Here is a 13130-nt window from a genome sequence, read left to right as displayed (position 1 = left end):
AAGGAAACACAACGTGATTGTAATATCTTTGCAGTATAACAAATGTTTGAGGTGATATTCCTGAGAAGAAAACAAACTCTGCACACAGTTCTAAAGCTTGCATAGCAACAAATTATATTTTAAAATTTCAATTCAATTTTATATCACAATTACACATTTATCTCAGAGCATTTCAAATCTGCAGCATTCTACATCCTCAAGGACCCTCACAAATTCATTATTTTCACTGACATATAGTTTATACATCAACCAGGACTGGAATTGCCACACATTTTTTGATCTACATTTCCACAGAAACTCCATCTGCTGAAAGGCTTCAGAATAGCTACGGAGTGGATTTTGTGGCAAGATAGTTTTAAACAGTCGGACACAAGCAGATAAAATGAAAATAATAATTCCCCTTTTAAAATGTCTTTTGCGATTCCATTTTAATATGCAATAGATATAACATTTAAATGAGAAAATATAATGAAATGGCAAATGTTCGATTACTCCGTAAGAGAGTTGTTTTTCTTACTTGAAACGTATTAATGCATGATTGATATCAATTTATTAAGCAATTGTATTTAAACACTCAAAATAACACTACTATTTTATTTCTATGGTTGAAACCAATGGGTTTTTTTTTTCTAATGGCAGTCCATTCATTCCCTCATGTTGTGACTTTAGCCTTGAACATGAGGAAAAAACAGAAAGACACAAAGCAATGACAGATTTTTGTCTCCTTTTATTGACACATGCATATTGATGAGGATGATGTGTATTATATCTTGGCTCCCTTAGGTCCACTAGGATTTTCTATCTTCCACAAGCTGTTAAATGAGGGGATTGTTGGGTGCTCTTGAAAATAAAGACATTCACACTGTGGAGGCAGTGACACAAGAAGCAGTATGAAGCCGTACAGTGCAGATGATCCAGACATCTCTCGGAGCCGGTTTACACTGAAGCCTTATCTCGTGACACAGGGTGGAGTTCAGAATGTGAATGTTGTGTTTTTATTTTTTCCAAACCAAAGTCAATAAAAGCAGTGTGTATCACAAAATTATCCATTTGGGTGTCTCATCCTGCGTCGTCGGGGGCCTCTGATTTGCTCTCTCTAAAATAACAATATCCTTCCTCTCAGAATACAGCACAGTTGTCCTGAAATGCCACACTGCGCAATGGCTTTCATTTTCTCTTAGTGGTTTACACAGCACCAGTCAAATGTTTATTGTTTTTAGTATAATTGGATAAGGAATTGTGGCCTAATCGTGAATAGCATAAGAAATTTGAATTGGGGAAAGATATAAAAAAAAACTAAGAAAACAGTTCATGTCATTTTAATTCGAGGGGAAAAACACCATTTACTCATTTCATGCTGACCAGGCACCTGTACCAAACAACACATGCTGTATATTACCATCACTTATAACTGTTGTATGATATAAGATCTGAATAACAGATTAATCACACCAGGCTGTAATAAAGAGGGTTGATATGATGTGAAGTCATCATAAAGGTAATTGTCAAATAACGACAGAAAGGAAAGCTGTTATTGTTGTAGGGCTCAAATGTTGTCTTAAAGATACAATTCAACAACGAAAAACGTCACAACTCTTTGATTCTAGCTTAAATGATCAAAAAGCATCTAGAAAAGGGGACACGCTCTGATCATCTGATGCATCTTAAAAACACATGGACAAGGCCAGCGTCAACTATAAAGAAATATGCAGTTCATGTTCTGTTACAGTTTCCTAATTGGCTATTTCCAGTAAAATCAGAAATGATACATTTCTCAGTTAAGTTATACCTTTTCTTTGTTGGGACCATGAAAGCTAGAATTTAATGTTTTCAAAAATATTTGACTGGTACAGAAGGTGCCAAATATTATAGGCAGGGATGTACGCTATGCTTGTATAGAAATGTAATTATATTGAATCATTCCAATAGATTCCGATCAGACCAGCTGAGTAAACAACTGCTGATCCGCTGAGCTGATCCTCTGAATTCAAAAGATAAATATGAAAACCAGCACATAGTGTAGCTCTTTGGGGCCCGACTTAACAGTATTCTGAGTTCTCCCGCTGGTGATTTTGTGTTCTTATGGCTTCTTTTTAGGTGCATTGGGTGTGTTGAATTTGAAAAAGATAATGTCGCCGTCACCCACCACGTAGTTCCTGCCCAGTTGCCTGTATTTCCCAGCCGACTGTAAGAGAGAACAAAGTTAACTTGTATTCATGAGCATTTGAAAGAAGAGAAAGAAAAAAAAAAAAGCCAATCTGTTATTGCCAGAAATTCAGTGCCAGTTCAAGCTTGTAATTAAGTTCTATAAAAACACACACCTTGGCTGCATTTTCACTGCCCTCCTCTTTGAAGTCGTTGTACTTCATCACCTCTGCCATGATAAAGCCTTTCTCAAAGTCAGTGTGGATCTTTCCTGCAGCTTGAGGAGCCTTGGTCCCTTTCTGTTGGAGCAAATCACATACAATTAAGAAGAGAACTAAAAACATACTAACACACTGCAACTGTGAAGATAAGAAAAAGCATTAAAGTTTAACTCCCCATTCTAACACAAGCTGCAGCCAACGAATAATGACATGTCAATTTTTTTTAAATTGCCGCACATTTCCAAGATGTTTATATCACTCAATAGTACACATTGTAAATTAGTAAGAAAGAAAGAAAACATAATAATACATTTGTTTTGACAAAATTATAATTTTACAGAAAATGCCTTCTGCTTTAAATAAATCAACTGTAAATTGCACTTTCAAACAACAATGACAAGGATTTTGAAATAAAACACTGACTTTTGAGGACATACGGTAATAATGATCTTAAAAGACAGCTTTATTCACTTCACAGCACTTACCCTGATGGTCCAAGCTCGCACCTCATCTGGTCCTGCTGTGAAGAAGTATTCCAGCTGTAGTGCTGCGTAGCCGGCTTTGATTATTTTGGTCAAAACACTAGAAACACAGAGAGACGTCATGATGGAGCAGCTCAAGTAGATATGTAGCTTAAAAAAAAAAGATGCATTCAATGATAAAAGCATCCCATCTGTGATTAAGTTACTGTTACTTCAAACAGAATTATAAAATGGTGTCGATTTATTTAATTATTCAATGTCAGTTGAGTCAAAGGTTATTTGCAGTGCAGACTTTGATTTGTCATAGCAGAGACAACACTGGAATAGTTTATAACATTTATATAAGCTGCAAACAACTGATAATGATAATACTTGAGAGATTAATCAACAAACATAATAATCGTTAGTTGCAGCTCTAAGTGGCAGTTCAATTTTTTCTCAACCTGATTTACAATACACCGTGAGTTTATGTCTCACCTCTGCGTCTTCATTTCCTCGCAGTACTTCTTCTTCCCCTCCTCATCCATGTCCTGTATTTTAGACTCAATAGATCCACTCACGGGAATGACCAAAGCCCCGGGGTCATGAGCGTCTACCCACTCCTTGATTTTTGCCAACCTGAGAAGAGCAGCCAGCAGGAGTTATTCCTAATGTTCAAAACATAGCTGCATACTCAAACAATGTACGGGACACGCACATTGCACTTATGCTCACTGGGTCGGTGAAAGCAAACCTACCACTTGTTTTTTTTCCTGATGTAGTCCTTCTCTGAGAGATTAACCAGGTAGATCATGGGCTTGGATGTCAGAAGCAGATGTTTGTTCAACACCTCAATCTGTGGAGATAATTTAGGGTACAGCTCGTAAAACGGTTTGGTTCTGAATCAGAGGGTTTCGGAGGGTTAGGGTTATCTCATTAGTAGGGTGTCACCTGAGCTTTTGAGCAAAGACCAATCAGACTACTCTGTCCATCAGGATAACAAGCTCATATTATTAGTATTATACTATTTGTAGAATTAGACTCCAGTGGTCACTGCATAGGATAGTATTTTCCGACTCCTGGGATCCAATAGTTGATATTTCTTGTTGTTTGGCCTTTCAACAACAAAACTGTCACTGTGGTCTAAAAACTATTTGCTCATCTGCTCACTGGACACAAAGGGAGGCACCCACTAACTAGCAAGTTATGTTCATTAAAGAAAGTTAATTTAAAAAAAAGAAAGACTATAACAAACAATCCGCCGGATCACTTTATTCAAATTGAGGATTATGTTTGAGGAGTTGTTTTTTTTAGGATGATGACAACAGACATTCAAAGCTTCACCTGGAAACCTCAATAGAAGCTTTGAATGTCAATAATGATATTGGGTACAGCCCTAATTACACCAAACACTTATAGACACACAAGACTAACAAACAAACTAATTCAAGGACACACACACACACACACACATACATCCATACATACACATCCATAACTACCTCTTTGTCGTTCCAGTCAGGGTAAAATCTGACGTGTTTCTTCTCCTCCACTATCCAGTTCTTTACCTTCACCATGATATCCTGCAGCAAGAAGCAGCAGATTAAATTAAGTCTGCAGACTGATTACAGGTTATCATCTCTTAGTTGCAGTTACACAGATGTGAAACCAGGCAACATATACTTACAAATTCAGGTTTGAGTTTTTTGTCCCCTCCTCTGATGGCATTTTTCTCCAGTTTGTCAAGGATTTGAGGAATCATTTCCTCGTCCTTTAGTCGCAGCTCTTCGTGGATGATCTCGATGTCCCTCACTGGGTCAACGTTACCCTCCACATGGATAATATCCTCATCATCGAACGCACCTAAAAAACACGAGCGTTGACAGGTGAAGTCCGCCTGTTATAAGTAGTAACAACCATGTTATTCCAAAAGACTGAGCAGTTCAGTCGGTTTGTATGACCATGCAAGTATTTCCTGAAGCTATAAACTTGCGAACTAATATTACTATTGGTATAAATCCATGCACATGTCAGAAGACTTTTAGATTAGAATGTGCACCCAGGTAAAACCTAAATTTGACAAATGCTAAAGTATAAGCTTAATATTGGTCTGAAAAATCAATTTAGCATAGTCTCTGTCAGGAAAATCACAAATGTAAAAACTTTCACTCCAATTTCTAGCTTGGACTGGATGCTCTTATACTTTCAGTTTCATAACTGAAACCCAAAAATATTTCATGTATACCTTACTTTGAGAAATGTTAATATGTTTCTCAACCGACTAATTCATTCCATAAGTTAAAGTCCTCAAATAAAAGTAGCCATATCAGTCCATTGCTTAGTGAAATAGTCTGAAATTGGAATATATCAAGAAATATCAGGGAGACAGTACTTAATAGTTAGATACTCAGTACCACAAAGTATCAAGGTTAGAAATCTTGTTGAAGAACAGAATATATCATCTTGTCTGGTCCACTAGCATAACATGAGTGAATTCTTAAAATGAGCATGTTCCCCTTCTACAAGCGTAGAAATGGATCCCAACACCTGTCCCCTCTCCTCAGTTGTTACTAGATGGCAGCTGCAGGCAGTAGTATTGACAACTCACGCGTCATGTGGAAGATGCCGTCACAGGCACTGATGTGGGAGAGAAAGGCATTTCCAAGTCCCTGTCCTGCGTGAGCTCCCTTCACCAGACCAGCAATGTCCACGACATTGAGAAAAGCTGGAACCTTACTATAGAGACAAAACAACCAGTCAAGGAGGGATTGTTGATGAGACAGAAATCCATGGACAAAAAAAACAAAACAGTTGTAAGGACATAACACAAACCTGAGTGGTTTGTGGTATTCACAGAGGAAGTCAAAGCGCTCATCGGGCACAGGCACCCTGCTCTCATTTGGGTCAATGGTGCAGAATGGGAAGTTCTCTGCAGCAGCTTGGCTTTTTGTCAGGACATTGAAAAAGGTGGATTTCCTGCGTAGACAGAGGAGTGTCAACAGCAGTGCAATAATGATCCTAAATGATTAATCTGCTCATTCACTCATATAACAACAAAAAACTGATCAGCTTGCATCCATTACTTATTTCATGTACATACCCAACATTGGGTAATCCCACGATCCCGATCTTCAGTGAGGTTCCAAATCGTCCAATCAATGTGGGCTCTTTGGGGGCTTCTGTCTTTTTGGGGGGCATCTGCGAGAGTAAGAAGTTGGATAGACCATTAACCCAAATGTGTCACCAAAGCCAGGCTTATTTGTAACCTAACAACATGTCGGCGCCGTTAACAGTTACGTATGGACATGTATCACCAAGTAGCTCGTTCCTGTTTAACTAGCTGCACTTAAAACGTGTTTAGGCAGCTCCAGCCACAGCCGGGCTCCAGTCATACGCTCATTTAAATACAGCATGCTAACGTAAGCTAGTGGTTCACTGAGACCACTCCTAGCTACATGTTAGCTAGAATATTTAACTAAACAAATACTGCTCTCTGCATTTTCCAGTATTTAAAAATAACCCTCACGCTAATTAGCTGGAAAAACTACTCTTTTAATACCTTAATGTCTTTTTTTAGCCAATGTCTTTTTTTAGCTACGTGGTATTCACTCCTCAGATATCTGCACACAGCAGCCGCTCCCGGGGAAAGGCAAGTAGCAGAGCAAACCGGAAGTGTTTAACCGTTAGCGTTCTGTGATTGGTCGGAGAAGGAGCTGGAACGCTGCGTCAGCAGAGCGGTGTTCTGACAGACTGCATAAAGTTACGAGTTTTATTTTTTCGATTGTGAAAAATCGCATACCTTTTTGACAGACCTGGAATTTAACTATTTTGAAGCCCCTAGCTGTTTTTATTCTTTTAACCTAAAATATATTTTACTATGCAAATCCAGATGATATGGCTTAATTTCAATATTTTACATGCGTCATTTTTCTTTAATAAAGACATTTTCTAGTTAACTTCCTACGTTATTTCCAGTTATCTTCGAATGTAACTACATAAAAGTTCAACCTTATTAGAATATAATAATATATTTATATATAATAAAATATGGTACTTTTCCCCCTTGGGACTCTGTGTATGCATATATACTCGTATTTTTTGGTCAATTTAAATACATTTGTTTATGAATTGTTATATTATGAATTGTTTATTAATTTGTTTAAATTTAAAGACATTTGTTTTCATTATTTGCGTGTATTGTGCATCATTCTACCTACATATGTTATGTATGTGCTGCAAATTGTTAGCCTGAATTATTTGTATATTACATCTTGTCAATACAAATAATTGTTAATTTTATCCTAAAAATGTTGACCTTTACAAAAAATGATACTTCACGTATAAATTCTACTGTTCTTACGCGCATTTACAAATAGTCGGGTGTATATCTTTGCAGTTTACTTTGCAGACGATTCCGTGGTGATGGAGATGTTCAAAGACATGCATACACAACCAATGCATAACAGACTAGGGTTCAGAATAATTAACATTTGAGAATACAAGTTTATTCTTGATATTGGAAACAGTCGATGACAAAATACTGTAAATTACATGAAGCTGTGCTGGAGCTTTTCATCGTATCACACATCTTGCTCTGCAATTCACCAGTTTTCATGGATTTTCTATCTCTGAGCACTTTACAAACCGCTCGCCTTCCTCGTTTTAAGAATGTATGTATTATGTTTATTCTTGACCTTAAAAACATCAATTGACAAAATAATATCACAAGTTTCATTGATATTGTAGTACTATGCCAATGTTTTATTGTGCAGTTTAAACAATCTTTTATAACTGCCTCACATAATATTGTATATTTAAGTCTGTTGCTAAAAACATAAATTAAAACCGTCTAACTGCAGCCAAAACAGAACGCAAATGTTCTATGGGATGTTGACAGCATTACAGAAAGTACATTGGCAGCCTGAAGGTATTGAACCGTCTGATTTATGCAGTTTATATTGCCCAAAAAACCTGTAACAATATTGTTTTATGTTTCCATGATATACTGAATACACATTTCATAAAATGTTAAAATACCCAATTCTGTAGAAAACTCAAACTGCAACAAAACAGGGCTTCATAGATGATCACTTGAATGAGGGAGCATGCATGAAGACTAAGCAGTACTATTTTTATTTCTGATAAACCCACCAAATAACTCAAAACGTTTGATGGGACTTCATGGTACACTTCCTGCATCAAAAACCACGGGGCAATGTGGCACAGTATACTACAAACTGTCACTAAACAACAAAATAACTGACCAAAGTATCTTTTTGTATATGTACAACACCCCCAAAACAACACAAAAATAAATAGAAAGATGTCTTTAAAACATTAAACACGTGCAAACTGGGATCTTGACAGCTACGTACAAACAGCAAAATGAGAAATTATAATATATAACCACCAAAGAACATCCTTCCTGTATAAAAAACAAATCTGCTGCGCATAAACAACCCAGCCCTTCATTTTATTACCACCGCAAAAGGATTTAGCCGTTAGGATTCACAAAATTACATCAAATGTTGTTTTTTTTGGTGCAGATTCGAAGAATTGCTTATTTACACATATCTACTTTCTGAAGTTTGCCTACAAATTTGGTTATGACAAATTCACAGAGTGTGTGGTGCTTAGACAGACTGCATCTCTAGGACCATTTATTTAGACCTTCAAAACCACATACATTATCTAAAAACAAAGCAAAAAAAACCTAAAAAGTCAAGAAAAAGAAAGCATTTGAACAATAACACTGAAACTGTTGCCTTCTTTTCTAACTGCTCAGTAGTGACCTGTGGGAAACAAAAGGACAGGGTAGAGGATTAGGTGTCAGAAAAAAAAAGAAAGAATACAAGCATGATTTATGTTAGTTTTTTGTGGATAAACTAAACTTCTACGGAGACAAAGTATTTGTGAAAGTTACATAAACACCTGAATTTCCTATAAACTCTAAATATGTCAATATAGTGATAATAATGATAGAAAAATTGTTTACGCATACGTGGCGAGTAGGACCGTGACCGGGATCGTGAGCGGTAGCCCCTGCTGTAGTAAGGAGATGGAGATCTGCGTCTGTGAGGGGGAGGATGGGGGGACAAAACCGCAACACTTCTCTTTAGGCCATTAAGATCACTTAATGACATTGAAACTAAAAGTTGAATTTTACATTTTATTTTAAAGACACTTGGACAGTATAATTTCCGTCATATTTACTTTTGATCTTTAAAAACTAGTTAAAAAAGAATGAAGGTGTAAAGAATGCTTATATGATACTCAATTAACCATAACATCATTAATCATAGACTAATGTGACAGGCTACGGGAAAACAACTCACTTGTATGATCTGTACTCTCTGTCTTCATAGCGGTCATAGTCACGATCATAACTTCTGTCATAGCTTCTGTCGTAGCTTCTGTCGTAGTCCTTTGAGGCACGTCGCGATGAACCACCACTACTGCTACCACCGCTGCCTCCTCCACCGCCACTGCCTCCACCTCCTCCTCCGCTGCCACCACCACCACCACTGTAAAACACACAGAATGAACGTTGGTGAGACAACGTAAGATGCCACACACACACGCACAAGTTTCTAGAAAATGTCCCTAAAAACAAAGCTGCTTGGTTTAAGAAACACTTACTATGTGGGACGTCCCATGTAGATTCCAGGAGTGGGTGTATGGGCCCGTTTTGTGATGGAAAAATCCACTCGGATCCTGCGGCCATCAAGCTCCATCCCATTGGCACGCTCCTTGGCCTAAAACCCAAAAAAAAACACAGTCAGAAGTAGGCATTTGTTTTTAATCTAATAAGATAAATAAATAGTTTTCATGTTTAACCTTAGGCCTTGAATCCAATGCATTGCACATATTTCAGTCAAATCCCCTTTTTATACAGATGCATGTGTAAGACATGGTCTATTGAACACATATTCAACCTGCACATAACCCATTTATATGATGGCTGTCGCTGCTAGCTTAGATTCCAGTCTGGACGGTAGTTACAGACTCTTCTCTCCCCATTAGTAAACATGCTTCATGTCTCTCATTTACACAGTAGGCTGTCAAAAAAGGAATGACAACCATCCATCAATCATACGTTACCAGAACCTGATGTACCATAGCTGATTACTTAATGGAAAAAACCCTAGGAACTATTCAAATGCATGGAATAAAAAATGATTTGATGTGTCATATATCTGTCTTGTCTTCCGTACCTCCTTGGAGTCGTCACAGTTTTCAAAGTAGACAAAGGCAAAGCCTCTTGAGCGACGTGACTGCTGGTCATACACAATGTTGACGTGAGTCAAAGGGCCGTATTTAGAGAAAACCTCCCTCAGATCTCTCTCCGTGGTGTACAGACTCAGTCCAAACACACCCAGACAGTTGTGTGGGTCTGGGTTGGCCTGTTAAGAGTAAAGAGTGTAAAAATATTGTGGCCAAATGACACGTCACATCACTGCAGTAACTACTCATTTTCTGAAGCAAATCAGCACCTGGCTATCTGACAAGAGATGAAAGATTGGACACCATAAAGGGCTTTCACACATGATCTGGTAAAAATATGAAGTCAATATAAAATTGTTAAATCTAGACAATGAAAACCACTAAAGAGGCTGAAGTTTATTTTGATCAAATATTTAAAAAAGGTAAATCCCTCATTCAAATTTCAATTTCATAAACTTTAAGTCCCAACGGAAGCCCAACTCAAGCATGTTGAGGAAGCATTTATATATACCCTGTTGCCAATGTGTCTGCGACGATTTGACATGGGGGAGCGGCTATGGCTCCTATGCCGGCGGTACTCCCAGCTACGAGATCGGCTCCTGGAATGGCGTCGGTGGGAGCGAGAACGAGAGCGGGAATGATGCCTGCGTGAGCTTCGATGGGAACGGGACCTGGGGATGGACATGAACTTAAATCAGAGCGTGTAATGTACTTGTGTCACATGCACAAAAGCTTTAAAAATGTAGTTTAAGAGTCGATATTCCACCCTAACTTTGAAAACCCCACATTCATATGCACATGAAAACCAAACCCATCTCACCTGGATTTGGATCTGGATTTGGATCTCGACCCGGAGCGGCGGGAGCCATCTTTTGAGCCAGCTGGTGAGCGGCTCGTGGATTTTGCGGAACCCCGAGGGGACGCACTCCTAGAGCCAGGCTGCGAGTCCTGGACAGACCAGACACTTAAATAAGAAACACTCTACAGCCAATTGTGTGTGCCAAATAAAGGGCGGGGAGGTGACAGCGTTGACCTCTACATACCCCCTTCAGAGAGAGTTCATGACATTTCAATCACAGGTTTGACACTACACTTTTTAGGAATGTGTTTATAAGGTCATACATAATTAAATGCATAATTAAATAATATATTACGTAATTTAGCTGAAAGACAGATTGCAAAAAAAATAAACCGAGAAGGTTTAGAGGAATTGACCAGTGATGTTTCAGAAAGAGAGAAAAAAAATGCTCATGCTTAAGAGAAAGAAACAGGATGAAAAATAGTAGCATAGCAGGCTGTTAAGAAATTAATCATACCCTGGTAAACTTCTGATCTTAACTTCATAACTTCTTTAACTTCAAAACAACCCTTCATTTCTTCTTTCTTCAGTTTGACATAATGACTTCTTTTTCCTCCTCTTCCCCCATTTACCATCTGCCATTACAACACTAGTAGTAGTGGGGACAGATCTTGATAGCTTCTTTTCAGCATCCATACATTAGCATGCATCAACACCATCAGCGCCAAATAATAACAACTTCACATCTGACACGTCTTCCGCCTTTTTCTTTCTTCCAACCTCAACCTTAACAAAGAACAAACAAGGGTGATAAGGCAAGTTGGTTTCTGTAAGAGCCAAAAAGGTACACAAATAAAAAAACATTCGCTGAATAACGTCACACGTCTATGTTAGCTTGATTGGTCCTACATGACTTCAAACGGATAGAAATATGAACATTACAGCCATTAAATATTGAATTGTCGTACATTAATGACTAGAAGTAATGATTTAATATTGACTGGTAATCAATACTGTAAGTTAATAGTTTACGTTAGCTAAGTAACAAGTCAGCGATAAAGTTAAAGTAGCCAATACATCGCAGTTTGTAGCTAGCTAACTATTACATCTCTCGGCGTGTTAACGTCACTGTTATTGTTGTTGACATTTGCTTAACACTCAGTACTCTTTTAGTTAACGTTACTCAGGCAAACGCTACATATAACACATTTCACTCAGGTTTGAGGCCTGCTATCAAAGAGTACGGCCGCTAACCGACCTGCAAAACGCAGCTGACGCTAACGCCTAAGCTAGCTAGCTAACAGTTAGATGTTTCAAACTCTTATCTCAACTTCTCATCGCAACTCACCTGCTCCCTGAACTCTTTCTCGGTGTCACTCATGTTACCGTTACTGTTACTAGACGGCGGATGAGCACAAAGCACGACGTAAACGGACTGACGACCGATGCAACTTTAACGCCTGCAAAAGATTTTTTGCGCACAGCAAATGTTGGCTCGGCACGAGCTGGCTAGCCGCAAATCGTCTGACGATGTCAAGAAAGCTAAAACGGTCGGCATCCGGTTCGGGGTTGTCAAAACAGAAGATGCGAATGTCGCCAAAACAAATGTGATCGGAAAGCATGGCCGAATAAACATTATTATAATATATTAAATATATAATAATATATATATATATGAATCGAATAATTCTAATATTATATATAATTAATATTATTATATTAATAATAATATATTTTGTGGTCTGCTCTACATTTTAAGCAATAAATGCTCATTTAAACGCTGGTGGCCAAGTCATCAACAAAATCATGATTTTTTCCAGAACAATAATTATAAATCGGCCAGATTTTATTATTTATTTTATTTGACAAACATTTTATATTTGGATTCTTTAGCTATGACAGAACATTTGAGGAAAAGGCGTAAATCATAAATGTATTGATTATGTTCGCCAAATTCTATATTCATAAGTTTACACGTTTTTTTTTTACAAAGAGTTGAAATTTATCTAAAAACTTAAATGATGTTACAACAAAAAGGCATGCATTACCTATGATGTATGTTTTTAATCAGTCAGTTTGTGCCTTAGTGTCCCCTTTTCTATTTTCTGCTTTTTTCCCCACCCATCCATCCATTTCGTTCCGTCTGGGAAAATGTATTTTTCCATTTCTTATTGACAATTTATGAAATTGTACATGTGCAATTGTTGAATAAAGAATTATAAATAAAAAATGAAATCGGTCAGATGAACGCGTTCTCACGAGGTGTATGCAGTTCGCAGC

General features: G+C 37.7%; 2 protein-coding genes across 2 annotated transcripts; both read right to left on the bottom strand.

The window, feature by feature from the left end:
- Positions 1 to 710: 710 nt before the first annotated feature.
- LOC306739301 (obg-like ATPase 1) lies at positions 711 to 6465 on the bottom strand. The gene is made up of 11 exons (XM_079221291.1): positions 6387 to 6465; positions 5928 to 6025; positions 5660 to 5803; positions 5436 to 5563; positions 4515 to 4690; positions 4330 to 4410; positions 3586 to 3683; positions 3326 to 3466; positions 2852 to 2948; positions 2322 to 2444; positions 711 to 2185 (listed from the first exon to the last, which is right to left on the bottom strand). The coding sequence occupies exons 2-11, from the start codon at positions 6023 to 6025 to the stop codon at positions 2081 to 2083; spliced, it is 1191 nt and encodes a 396-aa protein (XP_079077417.1). The 5' UTR covers positions 6387 to 6465; the 3' UTR covers positions 711 to 2080.
- Positions 6466 to 7324: 859 nt separating this feature from the next.
- On the bottom strand, positions 7325 to 12282 carry LOC306733932 (transformer-2 protein homolog beta-like). The gene is made up of 8 exons (XM_079215243.1): positions 12199 to 12282; positions 10872 to 10999; positions 10563 to 10722; positions 10042 to 10230; positions 9467 to 9582; positions 9163 to 9351; positions 8829 to 8899; positions 7325 to 8619 (listed from the first exon to the last, which is right to left on the bottom strand). Exons 1-8 carry the CDS (start codon positions 12229 to 12231, stop codon positions 8609 to 8611), a joined length of 897 nt encoding a protein of 298 aa, XP_079071369.1. The 5' UTR covers positions 12232 to 12282; the 3' UTR covers positions 7325 to 8608.
- Between the last annotated feature and the right edge of the window lie 848 nt (positions 12283 to 13130).

The sequence above is a fragment of the Taurulus bubalis genome (genome assembly GCF_910589615.1).
Source record: "Taurulus bubalis genome assembly, chromosome: 1".
Taxonomy (NCBI): domain Eukaryota; kingdom Metazoa; phylum Chordata; class Actinopteri; order Perciformes; family Cottidae; genus Taurulus; species Taurulus bubalis.
This window is presented reverse-complemented; position numbering and strand designations above follow the sequence as displayed.

What these genes read in the sequence shown, in the direction of transcription:
- LOC306739301 (XM_079221291.1), bottom strand. Translation starts at nt 6,025, where the DNA reads ATGCCCCCCAAAAAGACAGAAGCCCCCAAAGAGCCCACATTGATTGGA. An exon ending in GAATACCACAAACCACTCAG is followed by an intron (nt 5,564 to 5,659) that starts GTTTGTGTTATG and finishes TTGTCTCTATAG; the next exon opens with TAAGGTTCCAGCTTTTCTCA. An exon ending in AAAAACTCAAACCTGAATTT is followed by an intron (nt 4,411 to 4,514) that starts GTAAGTATATGT and finishes TTCTTGCTGCAG; the next exon opens with GATATCATGGTGAAGGTAAA.
- LOC306733932 (XM_079215243.1), bottom strand. Translation starts at nt 12,231, where the DNA reads ATGAGTGACACCGAGAAAGAGTTCAGGGAGCAG. An exon ending in AAATCCAGATCCAAATCCAG is followed by an intron (nt 10,723 to 10,871) that starts GTGAGATGGGTT and finishes GTCCATCCCCAG; the next exon opens with GTCCCGTTCCCATCGAAGCT. An exon ending in GCAGACACATTGGCAACAGG is followed by an intron (nt 10,231 to 10,562) that starts GTATATATAAAT and finishes TACTCTTAACAG; the next exon opens with GCCAACCCAGACCCACACAA.